At 44.7% G+C, this 15,362-nt stretch overlaps 1 protein-coding gene across 1 annotated transcript in view; it reads right to left on the reverse strand.

Annotated features, from left to right (window-relative positions):
- The window catches only part of LOC138624424 (ankyrin-3-like), a 95,364-nt gene that overhangs the window by 13,493 nt on the left and 66,509 nt on the right, over positions 1-15,362 (reverse strand). Inside the window, exons 33-42 of the mRNA XM_069704622.1 lie at positions 14,944-15,098; positions 13,697-13,908; positions 13,357-13,564; positions 12,764-12,860; positions 12,429-12,657; positions 11,757-11,882; positions 10,635-10,757; positions 10,029-10,055; positions 9,336-9,417; positions 1,809-8,072 (exon numbers count right to left, since the gene is read on the reverse strand). Of these exons, the coding sequence (XP_069560723.1) occupies positions 1,809-8,072; positions 9,336-9,417; positions 10,029-10,055; positions 10,635-10,757; positions 11,757-11,882; positions 12,429-12,657; positions 12,764-12,860; positions 13,357-13,564; positions 13,697-13,908; positions 14,944-15,098 (7,523 nt within the window). The remainder of the gene's footprint in view (positions 1-1,808; positions 8,073-9,335; positions 9,418-10,028; positions 10,056-10,634; positions 10,758-11,756; positions 11,883-12,428; positions 12,658-12,763; positions 12,861-13,356; positions 13,565-13,696; positions 13,909-14,943; positions 15,099-15,362) is intronic.

Here is a 15,362-nt window from a genome sequence, read left to right on the forward strand (position 1 = left end):
AATCTCCCGCTCGATCCGGGGAGTCTGTCATAGATTGTCCGTGTCTCAGCCTTCACCCTCTACGTCTACGTCGGACAGCACGGGACACAGATAACGAGGATGACAGGAAGAAGAAATGACAGCTACACTCACAACGTCACATCACAGAGCACCCACAACAGCTACATGCATCTCAGAGATACAAAAAGAAGTATAACACAAGTGTTTAGAAAGAGTTTACAAACTAGTCTCGTTCTCCGTGACAGGAGCCGTGATTGGTTGATCAACCTGACTCCCTTCCTCCTTCTGCTCTTGCTCCTTCCCTCCAAGTGTCCGCCTACTCTTCCTCCTGCTCCTCCTCATCCTCTCACTGCTGGCCTGCTCAACCTCAGCTCTCACATCTCTAGCAGATGGTGTTGGTGTGGTGGTGCAGGTGGAGGTGGAGGTGGAGGTGCGTGAAGGGCAGGAACGTCTAGAGGATCTAGATGGTTCTGACAAGGAAGTGTTCCTGGTAGTGCTGAGGCTGCAGCTCTCTTCGTCCTCAGTGGGCTTTGTTTTCCCCTCTAACTTTGTCTCAGCCTCCTTGCGAATGGTTTTGTCCAAAGAGTCGGCTACCTGGCCACTGAAGGACCTTGCTTTAAACCTTTTTGAGACCGTTGCACTTTGTTTTCTCCCAGTCTCGTTTGTGGAACTTCTACTGTATCTGTGTTCAGTGCTGGATCTGCTTTTCGTTAGCTGTTTATTACCCCTGGCAGCTTTAATGCTCCTATCACTAATTGCAGATTTGGTTCGAACCTGTTTCTGCTCCTTGGAACAAGAAGACGGTTTAATGGCTTTCAAAACGGGTATTCTAGACTTCGGAAATGAATTCTTAAAAGGGTCTAATCTTTCCCTGACTTTATGCATTGCGCGTTTCCTGACTTGGAATTTATCAACATTGTCTTTTGCTATTGGTCGACTTTGACTGCATAGTTTGCGGCTTTGCACCCTCAGTGGTAACCTGGACTTGAACATGTGGCCTTTGACCTCTTTGGCTTCTGTGTTTGTTATTGCTACGCTAGGAGAAGTCCTGCCTCCACTGCTGTTGTCCTCTAACTGGCTGAAGGACGCTTCTATCCTGCTGACCTCCTGCGAGGTCGGCCCTGAAGAGGACAACAAGTTGAACATAACACAGCCAGTCTTCAAGACATCTGAATGGGCATGTTGGGAGTCAGGGATGTTGCTACTAGTATTGCTCCTCCATGTCTGGGAATTGCTAAACTGTTGTGAAGGTGCAGCGTAATCGGTGCTTTGGTAATACGAGTTCTGATTTTCCGAGGTCCAATACGAATGGTCCTTGTGTTCGGAGGTACCTGAAGTAATTTTGTCATTTGAATAATAATCTGTTATGCACGATGGTTTACAATTCAAATAGTTATCTGTCGTGGTCGATGTGTTAAAATTACAATGATCTGTGTAGTTTGAGGTTGTGCAGTAAAAACTATCTACAGTTGTTCCTGAGGTTTTGTCATTAGAACGATCAAAGGTGCTTGGACTTCCACATTTAGAGGTGCTACTTGAAGCATCAGAGGTTTTATCAGACGACAGCTTGAATCCTGTTTTAAAAGTGGAGAATGTAGGCTCAGTGTTGGAGGCTGACTTGCAGCATGTGCTGTAACTGCCAGCCACGTTTGATATTTCTAGTTGGACAGTGGTAGTCTGAATGGAAACTTGAGGGACTGATAAAGTGTCTGTGGGATCTTGAGTGTCAAACTGATCCCTGTGTTGTGAGGAGGCAGCTACCTCTGAGTCCCTGACCCTGTACCTGCCCGCAGAGTAGTAATGCTCACCAATCTGAAAAAACTGGAGCCTCTCCTCCACCATGTCCCTCTTGCTCATGTCAATCGCACCACTGCGTGTCATCTCAAACATCTTCCCTTCATGGAAGGGGAATGGGTTTGGCTCGCTCGTCGGCGTGCTATCGTCCGTTGGAGTTCGGGCGGGGGTGGTGTCTGGTGTTGTGGCCTGAGACTGGTCGTCGACTGCCAGTCCAAAAGGCTTAGGCTCACCATTGCTGCCCCGTGCCCCTCCCATGTCAACGATTTCTTCTTCTCCACCTTTACTGGGCCAGGGGTCAAAATCCAGCCCTTTAGTGGCAACAGTCTTAAAAGGAGAGTTAAACTCCTCTTCTAACTTATAACTAAAGTAAGTGTCTGAAAATCCCTCTTTATCTGAGGGTTTTTGTTCCTGCCCATTAACTCCATCTTTACTAACACCGTCAGAATTTTCACCATTGGAAGGCGTATCCTTTTCGACAGTGTCCTCCTTTTGGCATTCCTCTGGGGTTTTCTCCTCTTCAATAACTTCCAGTTTGGTCGGGGGAAACGAGCGGTCAGTGGACCTAAACGTGTCCGTTGCCCAGACGTCTCTCCGGCTGTCAGGAAGACCAAACAGCCGTAAGTCTGCCTGCTCGCACAGGCCATCGTCCTCATCCTGAAGTTCATATCCATCTAAGGAGTCTATCTCTGTCGCATCTGTGTCATGAGAAAACTCTGCCGTTGTGGCTATTGAACAGTCTGTTATTGACTGGTCATTTCCATTTTGTTCAAAGTCATAGTCCTCTCCTTTACCATTCGAACCTTTGGAACCGTTGCTGGAACCATTGCTGGAACCGTTGGTTCCACCATTAATGTCTTTGTTATTTCCATTATTATCATGTTTTTTTGATTTAGAAATCTTTTCCTTCTCCCTCTTCTCCTCCTCAGACATTTTGACAGTGAATTTCCTACAAGGAATTGGTTGGAAGATCGACTCATCCTCCCCATCTTCCCCATTTGACTGACTGTCATCTGTCCCGGGGAGCACCGGGGAGGGAGGTTGTATACGTATAATCGGCTCAGTCAGCAGATGCTTGTCGTGCTCTTCCTGCAAGTTCACCTCCATCATCTCCGTCTCCGTCTCTGAAGAGGCGCATGAACCTTTCCTCTCTGTGTCTGATATTTCTGAAGATGAGTCCAGAGGAGGAGGGGGAGGAAACTCGATGTACGCAATACCTTTATCTTTTGACACTTCGTGCTGCTCCTGCCCTATTATTTCATCTTGTATACCAGTTGTTTCTTGCTGGTTGAAATTATCAATTAATTCCTGCTGGCTATCGGTAGTTTTTGTTTCTTCTTTATTAGCATTGGCAAGGTCTGCTTCGGTAGCATGCACGCTAGTTTTGCTTTTAGGTAGGACCTCTATGAAAGAGAAAACAGCTTTTTCGTCTCCATCTGATTCCTCAGACAACTCCATGATGGGACTTGGTTTCCCTGGCATGAATCCCATAAAGCCATCGGGGGTCCTGGACATGAGTTCATAGCTGACCTCCTCAGAACTGGGGGTCTCTGGTGTAATGGGGCTTTTCCCTGAGCTGTCTATGAAAGAAACCTGCTCTAGTGTGTCATCGTCTGGGCTAATGGGGCTGATCGCTGAGCTTGATTTCTGTTTGACGGTGTGCAGTGCTCCCTTAGCATCCCTTTCTGCCTGCCTGCCCACCTGGACACTGACATAAACGGGTAATGTTTTGATGCCCTTGAAGTTCTCTTTGGTTGTTACAGCAGCTGGAGGGGTGATGACTTTCTCCAGCATTTGTCTGGGGCTAGTAAGGTTATTGGAGTTTGAGTCTTTGGGCGCGTTATCTAGAATTTCAAACGTTAGATCTGTTTTTGCTGGGGTTTTCTCAACAGTCTGTATTTTGGTTTTAGGCAGCGAAGGTATCTGTGTGGGTTTAGTTATTGCCTGTTTCTTGGCGAGGTCATTATCTAAAGAGGGCGATGTTGTTCTTACAGGAATGTGAGATTCTGTCTTTTTTCTGAGGTTTTTGTTAAGAGGTTCCTCACCATCTTTTTTGGCCACTTCAGCAATTGTTTCCTTGGAAGCAGACTCACTTTTTGTGACTTGTTGGTATTTTTTAGCATCACTTTCTTTCTCTAATCTAGCAGTGTCATTGACGATAGGTGCTGCAACTTTCTGACCTTTATTGCTATCCTTAGTTTCCTGAGTAACACTGAAATAAATATCTTTTCCTTTAGAAGGTGCTTTGTCAGTCTTAGTTTCACTAATTTGTATCGAGGCCTCTGGGATGTTTTTGTTCGGTAGTTTGTCTACTTTGGAAGCTTTCGATGGTGATATCAATGCAGGTTTACTGGTGTCTTTGTCCTTCTCGACATCTATTTTCTGGCTTCCTTCTTGTGATGTTTCAGATACTTTTGATGCTTTTCCCCCTGATATAAACTGATAAACAGGAAGTTTGCTCTCCTGTAGTTTCTTTATTGACGGTTTTGGCTGAACTGGAGGAGGAATTTTGGTTGGACTAGACTGAGTTTGACTGACTTTCTGAGCCTCAGATTCAAACTTCATCCTCACAGCACTGACTTTAGATGTTGATTTTACATGAGAGGGAGAAGAAGGTTCAGACCCACTGATCTTAGTTTTTTGTTGAATTTGATCCTCAGTGGAATGAGAGAGAACACTTTTCTGAGGACTGCTTGGTAAGCTAGAGCTTTTCTTTTCTGCTGTTGTTGGGCTGCCAAACATTTTACCAACCGAGGGCTCCCTGAGTTTGCTTTTACCAAACCCTTGTTCTGCTGCCTGAGGTTTCTGCTGTGTTTTCTCAGGGCTGCTGCAGGCTGAGCTCGGCCAGGACCTCGGTTCCTTTGGCTCTTGTCTTACAGGCTTTTTCTCGGGGGACTGCAGCTCGTCATTGAGCTTCTCTGTTTTGTCACGGAAGAACTGCGATACCTCACTGAGTTTTTCTTCAGCTTCTTTCACAGTTTGGTCCACCCTATCCTCGTAAAGCAGCTTATCCCTGCTCCTGTCATGTTTATCCTCCGTAAATCGCATCCAAACTGCATGTTTGGGGCTGCCCTGTTCTGTGGAGTAATGGAGCACTGTCACCTTATCAAACTGAGATGGCTCATCCCTGTGCAAGAATTTACCAGACTTAGGAGACCCGTCTTTTGACGACTTAGAGACAAACTCTCTTTTGGGGCTTCCATGCTGCTGACTCATGCCCTCAGCGCTACGACTACCACTCTCGTCAGAAGGTTGGTGGCGGTTTCTGTCGGCCACCATTGCTGAATCCTCTGTGTCAGAGTGAGACATCGAGGAAACGTCGAGTTTCTCTGAAAGAAGCATTTTCTCAGCAAACCTGTATGACTCGCCTCGGATATCTGATAGCTCATCATCACAGTATTCTATGGAGTGCTGACTCAGCAGTTTCAGAGCTTTATAAGAATCATCTCCAATGAGCTGGGCAGAATTTGGGCGACTGTCCTCCTCCTGTGACACCGGGGTATTAACGCGAGATGTTTCCAGGAAGGACGGCAGGGATTCTTCGGCAGTGAGCTCCTCCTCTTCCTGTTGGGCTTCTTCGTAATCGGTGAGTTCCTTTATTCCACGGTCACCTTTGTAGACGTACAGCTCTGGGTGTTTCTTGGTTTCCCTGATGATGACTTCAGTCGGCTCTGCTGTGCTGTGGCCCTTTTCAATATGAACCTCAATTATCCTTTCGACTTTGGGTTTGGATTTAGTGTCCCTGTCAAGAAATCTAGGAGTCAGCTCATCACCTTTGACTGAATCCTGGCTAGCCTTGTGTTCAAACAGGCCCGCCAGTTCTTTAGATGGATCCCTGCCTGACTGGAAAGCTTTCATGATATCTCTGACTGACATACCTTCCTCTATCATCTCCGAGCCATCGGTCAGTTGGGGCTTGTGATACACCATTCTTGTCGTAGTCGTTATATGAGTTTCCTCTTTTAGACACATGCTTTTGTTCATCATGGAATCCTCCTCTGGCATTTTCATCTGCAGTGCCTTGTTGGAGCTTGTTGAAGCTGCGTCTGGCTCCATAGTGGGATAAGCAGATGCAGCCTCCGCCATGAGTCCAGGTTCAGAAAGATCATCAGGCTGCTCAAAGCTCCTAATGTGGACCATTTCGGTCCTGGTCTCGGTTACACAGGGGGGGATGGGTGAATCGGTGAACAAAGGCTTGGGTCCCGTGCTCTCCGCACTTTGAGGAGCAGAGGGCGTCTTTTCACTCCTGGTCTCAAACCCGCTGTCGGACAGGGGACTCTTGTCCTGCTCATGAGATAGGTCCTCGGGCGATTCCAGTATAGTGTCTGACCCCTGATATGACTCAGCAAGTTTGCTTAGGTCCTTCTCTGACGGAGACCTGAGCATGCCCGAGACTGGTGGAGGCATTTTGAGTTTGTGCTCTTGTATCGACATACACGGTTTGAGAACACGTTTCTGTTTCTCCTCCCCATCCCTTTTTGCCTCCTCCTCGTACCTAAACTTGATCTCCGCCATCTTTGAGAGGGAGCTAGCACCGATGTCATTTGTTAGAAAATCTACCACTTTAGCTAACTCTAAGTCTTTGCTTGACATAGACTGGTGCTTGAGAAGGAGTGTCTCATCGTAAGTAGGGTAATAGTCTGAAAGAGCACCTTGCTGTGCCTCCTCAATCTCATCTCTGGAAAATTCCTCCCATTCATCCTCTGAGGCTCTCGCCTTACCTGCCTTAGCTTCACTCATGATGTCTTTCTGTAATATCTCACTGACTTTGACTAAATCTTCCTTCACTTTCTCCACTAGAGTAAACGGCTCCTCATCCTCTAACTTAGTCTCTTTAGGAGTGCCGGTACGTGATGTTTGGACAGTTTTAGCGGCCGTCTGCGTGTCCGTCTGTAGGATAGCAGTCATTCTGATCAGATCCTCTTTCATGTCTGCTACATCTTTCAGTATCTCCTGGTTGGAAGTTGCAGTTGGGTGGATGATGGGCGGCGTGATAAACGGTGGGGATTTTAACTGGGACTTTAACTTTGTTGCAGTGACACAGGAAGACAAAGAGGAAGAAGAGGAGGAAGAGGCACGAGGTGGGTCAGGAAGTGCCATTTTGAGGGACCCGGGCCCTGGTTTGACGGGGGTGTCTGGGATGACGTTGAGCAGTGAATAAACGGGGACAGTTATCGTACTGGATGAGACTGCAGTGCTTGGGGAGGCGGCTACAGATCTCAGAGAACCGTAAGCTGAGCTGGCTTGTGCAGTTCTACGCGAGGAGGACCGTGATTTGAGAGTACCGTAACCCGAGACGGAGTATGAGTCTATCGCTTCATTTATGGCTGCACTGACACCGGTGGTTGCTGCCTGGGTGGTGGCCTGGATCCTCTCCTGAAGGCTGCTGCTTCTCTCTGAGAGAAGGCGAGAAGAAGGGGAGGACGGCGTGGAGGAGGAGCTTGGGTATTTAACAGGTGAGACCGATCCGTTCATCATGGACAGTTCTGCGGAAGCCATGGTTGTCTGGCCAGTTGATGAAAGAGACGAGAGGGACGTCCGCCCTCCTCGGGAGGACAGTGTTGAATCTACAGAAGTTTTCAAAGAGGACAGGGTGGAGATGCTCTTAACAGAAGAATGTGTAGGTGCCCCTGCATCTGTCACAACCGGGGGCCCGAGGGCAGTTATAAAAGGCAGATTCGAACTGTACATGTTGTACTGTGTCTTTGGTGATGCGGCAGCAGGAATCGGAGCGGAGGACCTCTCCGGTATAGAACCGTTGGGTATTAAGTGAAGAGGGGAAGTCCTTGATGTGTATGCTGAGGCAAGACTTTTGATCGATGCCGGATCTGTGGCAGATTTACATGGGCTTCCAGAGGACACAAGGCTGGCAGACCCCTGGACAGGGTACTGGCCCTGCTGGACCACAGTTTTAATGGGTGAGGGCATAGTCCTGTAAGACCTAATGGGGGATGAGGATGCAATGTCACTGATGGATTTAACTGGGGATGACAGCATAGGTACTGGTGGCGGGGCTCCCAATGTGGCTTTAATAGTTGCAGGGCATGCAGGTGACGGGGCTGAGAGGGGCCAGGTGGATTTTAATGGAGAAGCAGCTGGTGAGCCTGCCGGTGAATCGGTAGAGGTGAGGGAACCCCCCACTCCGACGGGCCTTGTTTGGCCAGGGACGGTAATAGGAGCAGTCGACCACGGTGCGTAAGGTCTGGTTGGAAAGACAGGTTTGTGAAGGTAACCAGCAGGCAGTGTTCTTGCTGTTGTGCTTCGCTCAACTGCGGCTTCTTCAGGTCAATTTGTAGAAATAATGATGAAGAAAGATGGCAAAAAAAAGAATCAAAAGAATGCGGAATAGTAAAGAGAACAGAAAATCATGTTGGGGAAGGAGAAGGAGGGAAAAAAAATGTGAAAGAAGAAGGAGACCAGAGGAGGAAGAGTTGTCAGTGATGCAGTCCGAGCATTAAGGAAGGAAAAACAGCAGTTTTATTTGCTGATGTAAGATATTGACTGAATGATGGAGTTATAAAAAGAAACAGATGTGTTCCTGTGTGATTCAGGATTGGAAGATGACTCAAACAACAGCAACAACAATGTAAGGAATAAACTGAACAAAGCACATACAGCAGCAAAGTAAAATTTTAAAGACAATGGCGAAGACCGACAACAGAAAAATGGCAAGACAAATGCACCAGGAGTAACACAAAAACAACTTCTCTCTTTGGACTTCAGAAGCTTCAATATCAGCATATGGATTCTGGCTCGAATTTCAATCCGCTTATAAAAGTGCCTTTTATCTGTTTTGTCCAAAAATGACATGAAGATAGATTCCTCAGAGACAATTTAGATTCTATGATACAATAGAGCCAAGGGCAGCAGAAGTTTCCATTTTCCTTTTTTTAAAATAACAGAATATGACAAAATGTGCTTCCCGAGACTAAAGTTTCGGCCCATTTTGTCATGCAGCACCAAACTGGTGACAAGCAGAGATGGTGAAAAACTGAAAAGAAACACCTGAGATAAAGCCAAACTCAAGACCTCGAACATGCATGTCTCGTCCCAAACAAAGCTGCTACATCATCACAAAGCTACAAAAAAAAAAAAAAAACTCAAGAGGGGACAAATGACATACAAATAAAATTTTACTTTGACTCCCTTCCAAAATGCCCTTTTCACATTGTGTTAGTAAGTCAAAGAAAAATTTTGATGTTGCTGCATTTTGACTTGGTAGAACTCAGCAGTGGGAATCAACCAAACAAACCCAGAAGAAGTACAACTCACAACGTGGGCAAGCATGGCACAGAAACTTAAAAAAAACACTCATTGACCCATGCAAAAATATGTACCATGTTGTAAACAAGCATGTGGACAGTGCATGTTATGTAGGATGAGAAATATATGCATTTATTACATTAGGTAAGTCACATCTTTCTACAAATTGATCACGCATTTTACAGGTTAATTAAAACTGTTAATAAACTAACTTATCCACGAAACTTGGCATAATTATACTCTTTAAAAGGGTTTGTTAGTGAAGATGTCAAACTCACTCAGTGCAGGCTCGGCCAGATAGCTGTAGCGCTTACGTAAGGCTAGGGATGCAAAGGTATGACGTCGTTCTGGCTTTTCAGTCTGCAACAATAGCAAACAACACAGAAACCTATCAGTTCTGGGTCACCCTGTATTGCATAGTGCTGCCCAAATGAACAACATTTGGACCTTGTGATGTCAAATTAAAGCAAACCTTCTAGTCTGCATTAGTTTGTAGTTACATATAAAACAAAGCCCATACTTAATTGCAAAATAGGGCAGTAAATTCTCCTTTAAGAGTATTCACTGCACTTTAATCCTCTATTTTGACAGAGCTTATTTTAATACTTAAGTGTTACTATGCCAAGCTAGTCAAATTAGCTTGCGTTAGTAATGATAAGGGTACGATACTCTAAATTACAAGTACTTAAAAGTGCAAATAATCAATTTTAATGTCATGTTAATAAACGTTAAATCTTGACTTATGGACACGTCAACTCGAGAGCCACGTATCACACTGTAGAGCGCAAGGGATAAGGACTGGAAATTAAACAAGGAGTTCTCCATATCTACTAAATATCATGCAAAACTGAGCAGCTAAAGGTTGCTTTGAACCCTTGTAGAAGCGGAAAGAATAAGGCTTTGAAGAGCAGAGCAGGGCCGCTAAAGATCTAGCGCAGAGGGCAGCAAATGGTGGGGAGGGTGTGGTTTACCTCATCCTCGGCATCTGACTCCATTTCCTGGTTCCCAAGATGCATTGCAGAAACAGGGGGAGTTACATAATGGAAAGCAGGAGGGGGAAAAGAAACATCAGGGTGTGAAAAAGGAGTGATTGACAGAAGCTCCAACTCAGATGAAGCGCTTTAGCAGACAAAAAAAAATAAAAAATAAAATAAAATAAAGAAATAAAAAAAAAAAACCAGACCAAACAAACATTAAAAAAATTAAATAAAGCGCCAACATTCAGTAGCAAAAACAGGAAATGAACTCAAGCCACAAAAAGCCAGCGTGATAATCAAAAAACTCTTTTGCACACAAGCCCTCAGCCGAAAGCATGTCATCCAAATCAAAAGGCAGGTAGGATGAAAATAAAACAGCCAATGGCGAGAATCCACTGCACAGATAACCGATATAGATCAAGAGAAGCTTTTAAACAGATAAAAGACACAGTGGCGGCGGTTTGGCCAAAGTCTTTCTCTGTCTTTAATTTTTCATCAGTGTTGTCTGGGGCAGGGGGGGCAGGGTGGTCGAAACTACCCTAACCATGAGTATGGTTATGGATGTGACAACAGAGAATGGTGAGCCCAACGCTACCTTACCTTCTTCACCGCAGGAAGTGTGATGTTCAGGTTGCACACGGCGGTCTGTGGAAGTCCCTTTACGGTCTTACACTCTTTCAGGAAAGTGAGGCGGCCGCAGGGCTCCTGACTGGGATCCCTCACCTACAGAGAGAAAAGTTGCTTCTTTATGTAGCTTTTTCTTTCATAAGGTGGTCATGAATGCAGATTTAGTTTCAGCATGAACACGCGTGTGTGTTTCTTATTTCGCGGTTTAAATGTTCTTAAAAGTTTTGGTACTTTTCAACTGAATGAAGTCAAATTTTTCAGCTCTGGACACCAGGATGAATGCTGTATTCATAGTCATACAACGCAGCAGGAACAGAAGAAGAAGAAGCCCATTTTAATGTCGCAATAGGAGGTCGTGTTGCATTGACGCAGATGAGGGTTAAAAGAGTAAAAACATATTAGATAGATAGATAGATACTTTATTAATCCCCAAGGGGAAATTTTTTAAATTATATATTAAATATTAATGCAGTGCTTTGAAATTTGCCCAACTCTGTGATGAAAGAATTAGCTCATAAAAGTTTAACGTTGCTGCTATAAACTTTAAGATGCAACTGCAAAGCCTGCTCGTAAATCAATGCTAAACGTCCATTAAGATAAAAGTATTACATTATCTGCAGACTGGTTTTCATAAATGAGGATTTCTTGAACAGACAAACTGAACAAACTATTTGAATGTTATTTTATTGACATGGTGCCTTGCTAGTGTAGTCTGAATTATTACTGGTGCTGTGACAACGTGGTGCCTGATCTAAATCTGCAACGGTAGTTTTCATGATACCGGAGCACCCAATGATGCCAGAGGATGGACTGTGAGCAGCGTGGGTCGATCAATGAGCCGAGGTCATTCACAGTGAAAAAGGGAACCGGGTTCCACGCTGTGGACCAGATTCACTGCACATAAAACTAGTACAACGAGCATAATCATGGCTGCTACTTTTGTCCAGCGAAATTTCCTCTTGTCCCCTGTTGGACAGCCTGAGAGCAAGTTTATTTTATTTGAATGTTTTGTAGGTTTTTTTTTTGCGACACCTCCTCCAGGCCGGAGCCTGAGGAGGAGGTGACGGTGATGACGGTTAGCATACGTTCGAGTACCTTGACGCAGAAGGGCAACCGGTTCTCCTTGAAGGCGTAGAAGTTAAGAACTAACTGCTGACCAGCTTTGGTCAGAGGAGCCAAGTTTCCATAACAGTCCACGTAGATGGGCCGGCCCTCCAGAACCTGACGTAAAAACGACAAAATGAACGTTACAAAATTTGCATTTTGAGAAGTTTTCATGTGCAGGGTTGGGATGACAGATCGAAACGTGTTTCTTACTTCCAGCAGTTTTTTCTAGATTTAAAATGATTTGGAACAAACGTTCAGTTGCTGAAACAAAAACTCATTTAATTTGGTCCTTTTTTCCTTAAGCTCCTTAAACCCGTTTTCCTCAACACATTTTCCGTTTTCCTAATGCTTATAGCCGGGTGCCTACATCCAGAGTGATCAAACAGTTTCATTACAATAGCCTTCACATTACCACTGCTATTGCGAAAAAAATGTCTATTAATCTCCACAAAGTAAAAGATGATGGACGATAAAACCTTTTATTATTGCATGAAACTGAGCAGCATGTTATTCTCTGGTAATAGCAGAAATAAAGGCAATATATTGCGTTAAATATACTATTTCAATATCGTCATGAGGTAGAACTTACGGTAAATTAATTAGCATTTATACTTGAAATGAAAAGATATAGAGTAGAATAAACTGCATGTCACCGCGTACCTCTATGTCTTTGCTCCGGGCCACTTCCTCAAAGTTCTCCTGCTGCTCCAGGGTTTTGTCCACCTTGTCGTCCGTCATACAGAAGCACCTCAGTCTGGACTCCACCGGGTCGTTCATCTTCGCAAACACCACAAACTTGGCCATGTAGGGCACGCAGATGAGCTCCCGGTAGAGCTGCATGGCCAAGCCCACCGTCTCCGGGATCTGGTGGCAGTCTGCCAGCCAGAACCTGCGCAGGTGGCAAATTAAGCGATGGACATGTAAGACACCGGAAAAAAAGATGTAATAAATGTATTGTATGTGTGTGTAACACATGCGGGCGTGTTGCGTCTGACCTGGCAGAAACGTTAGTGGTGAAGGAGACGCAGTCGTTGACGAACGTGAGCGGAGTTGTGCCTGTGATGTCTTCCCACTGCGCTGGTGACGTACCGCCTGGGAGACATATATTGTCAATATATTTAACGTGCAAAGCAGTTCATATTACTTACAAAACATATCTGATGGCAGGTCTACTAAATTATTTTATGAAACAGTGCATATATACGGTACTGTGCAAAGATTTTATTCTCCTATGTTGGTGTTTACAGAGTCTCATCCATCACGTGCAGCCATCAGGCAGGTTTTTGATTGATATTATATTGATATTTTTGCAGCATGACAACAAGCCGAAACATTCAGCCAAGACTCATAAACAATTATGTTCTGTGAGAAATGTTGAGTTTTTTTTTTTTTTTTAAGGCAAAGGGGTGGTCACACCTCACATTTATCCCAAACTTGACACTTACACCTTTGTTTAATCTTCCTTAAAGAAAGAAAGATTCACTCGAAAGAAGTAAAGAAAGGATAAAATGTCTTTACTTTCCAAAAACTTCCTCTCAATATCTAAAACTCCTCACAAAGACAGGAGTTCAACAGCTAGCACACACACCTGTAATGCTACACAGGAGGCGGAGGCAGGGAGTACAGTCTCCCTTGTAGCCGTTGGTAAGCCCCTCCCCTGAGAGGGGCGGGACTGGGATCGTCATGGTGATGGGCTTGTGGAACTTCCTCCTTCTGGGCTCCACGGTAACAATGGGGCTGAAGGTTGCTCGGTTACCGAGGATCTTCTTCACGGTCTCGTCAGGCACCGGTTGCGCCTGGAAGGGAGGAGGAGGAGGAGGAGGAGGAGGAGGAGGAGGAGGAGTGGTGTGTGTTTAATGTGGGCACTGCTTTGTGTGTCTACTGTACACACTGCTGATAGCAGCAGACATTTATATCCCTCAACTCACCTGCAATCCAACCTTGATCTTCTTGGTTAACGCCCCCTCAGGGAAGGAAGCCTGAACCAATGGCACGCTGCGGCTGCACAGAGTCCCGCCCTCTGGTCCCATCTGATTGGTCTCCTGTCTGATCCGAGACACGACGGCAAAGTACTGCGGGAAGTCCTTGGTGATGATGCGGCAGATCCTCTTCCTCTCCAGGTCAGTAGGACTGTCCAGTTCTACAAAGAGGGAAAAGACATGACTGGTTATAAATCATCAAATCACATATCAATCACTTGAAATGTATTCATCGTGTTAGAAACGGTTCAGTTTGCGGTTCTGCCGACCTCAGACCTGAATCAGACGCAGGTATCTTATTTATCTTTATTTAACATGCTTCATTTAACTTGTCCTGTGATTGTGTGACTTGCACTCTTTAAAAATGTGCCTTCTGAAGTAATTGGTGTTTTTACCAACTATAATTATGACTTACTGGTCTTATAAACGAGAAAAAGGGACAACAAATGCTTCATAGAAATGATTACCTTGGATAACAAAAACATCAGACAGACTGTTTACATGCTCAGATGTTGTGACAAAAAGTGACAAATCTGTTCGGTCACTTTTCTATGATGCATCAGTCAGGTATAAAAATCCTGTAATGCACGGCCCAGCAACGCTCAGACCTGACCCAGTTACAGCGAATGCACCATTTTTTACCAGGACTGTCTTACTTTCTAAAAACAAATTCAGATTCTGTAATCTCAAACTGCACAAACACAGGCTTAAAAAAAAAAAACACTCACAGGCATGTTTTATGTTAAACCCAAGGATGACGAGTCAAAATGTAAACTTGACGTGGTGACAGGACAAAGTTTTGATCCAATAAGAGGCACGTGGATTGGCTCATTTCCAGGTCATTTGTGTTTGCTCCTTAATATGTAAACATATGCAGCAAGGCCCATCAGTCTAATCAGATCATCGACCACAAATGAGCTGTCTGTGTTCAAAGATTTTCCGGTAATTTAATACAATTATCTCATTATTTGTCAACGACATCAACATGTTTGTCCCAGATAATTTGCATGTTCTGCATATCCGGTATCACTATTATGAAAATCAGTGTTTGTTCATTAATATGTAAATGTATGCACCGAAATCTGAGTCCATCCTCTATTTGGAAAACCTGTGCTCTAAGTATGAAGTCTCTACTACGTCTGCAGAGGGACAGACGTCACCATGACAAACACAAGCATATAAAACGTGTTCTTCACCTTCGTCCATGCCGTTGAGGAGCTGGTTGAGGTCGTCCGTCTTGCAGTCGTACAGATGCTCCTTCCAGCTTTCTCCGTTCTCGCTGCGCAGCAGGATCAGCTCTCTCTCCCGACCACGCATCGAGCCGAAGTGAGGGATCTCTACTATCACGGGCCTGGCAGGGGACATGTCATGGAAATATGGTTGAAAAAAAGAAAGAATTCATGTTTTAATAATTTATGACTGCAAGTAAGAAGTTGGTCTGAGCACGCAGGAGAGTCGACAGTTTAGTTCTCTCTTAATATGATGATGTGGGAAAATTAATTGACGGCTACTCCGATTCAAAACTAATATAACATATCTATTTCTACCCATAGAGCACCCTAAATTGTACACTCTGGTCCTTTAAATCATAAATATGAATGACAGATTCGTCATT

The sequence above is a fragment of the Brachyistius frenatus genome, unplaced genomic scaffold (genome assembly GCF_029030835.1).
Source record: "Brachyistius frenatus isolate BFR_SWC_R1_liver_20210118 unplaced genomic scaffold, ASM2903083v1 Contig_51, whole genome shotgun sequence".
NCBI lineage: Eukaryota > Metazoa > Chordata > Actinopteri > Embiotocidae > Brachyistius > Brachyistius frenatus.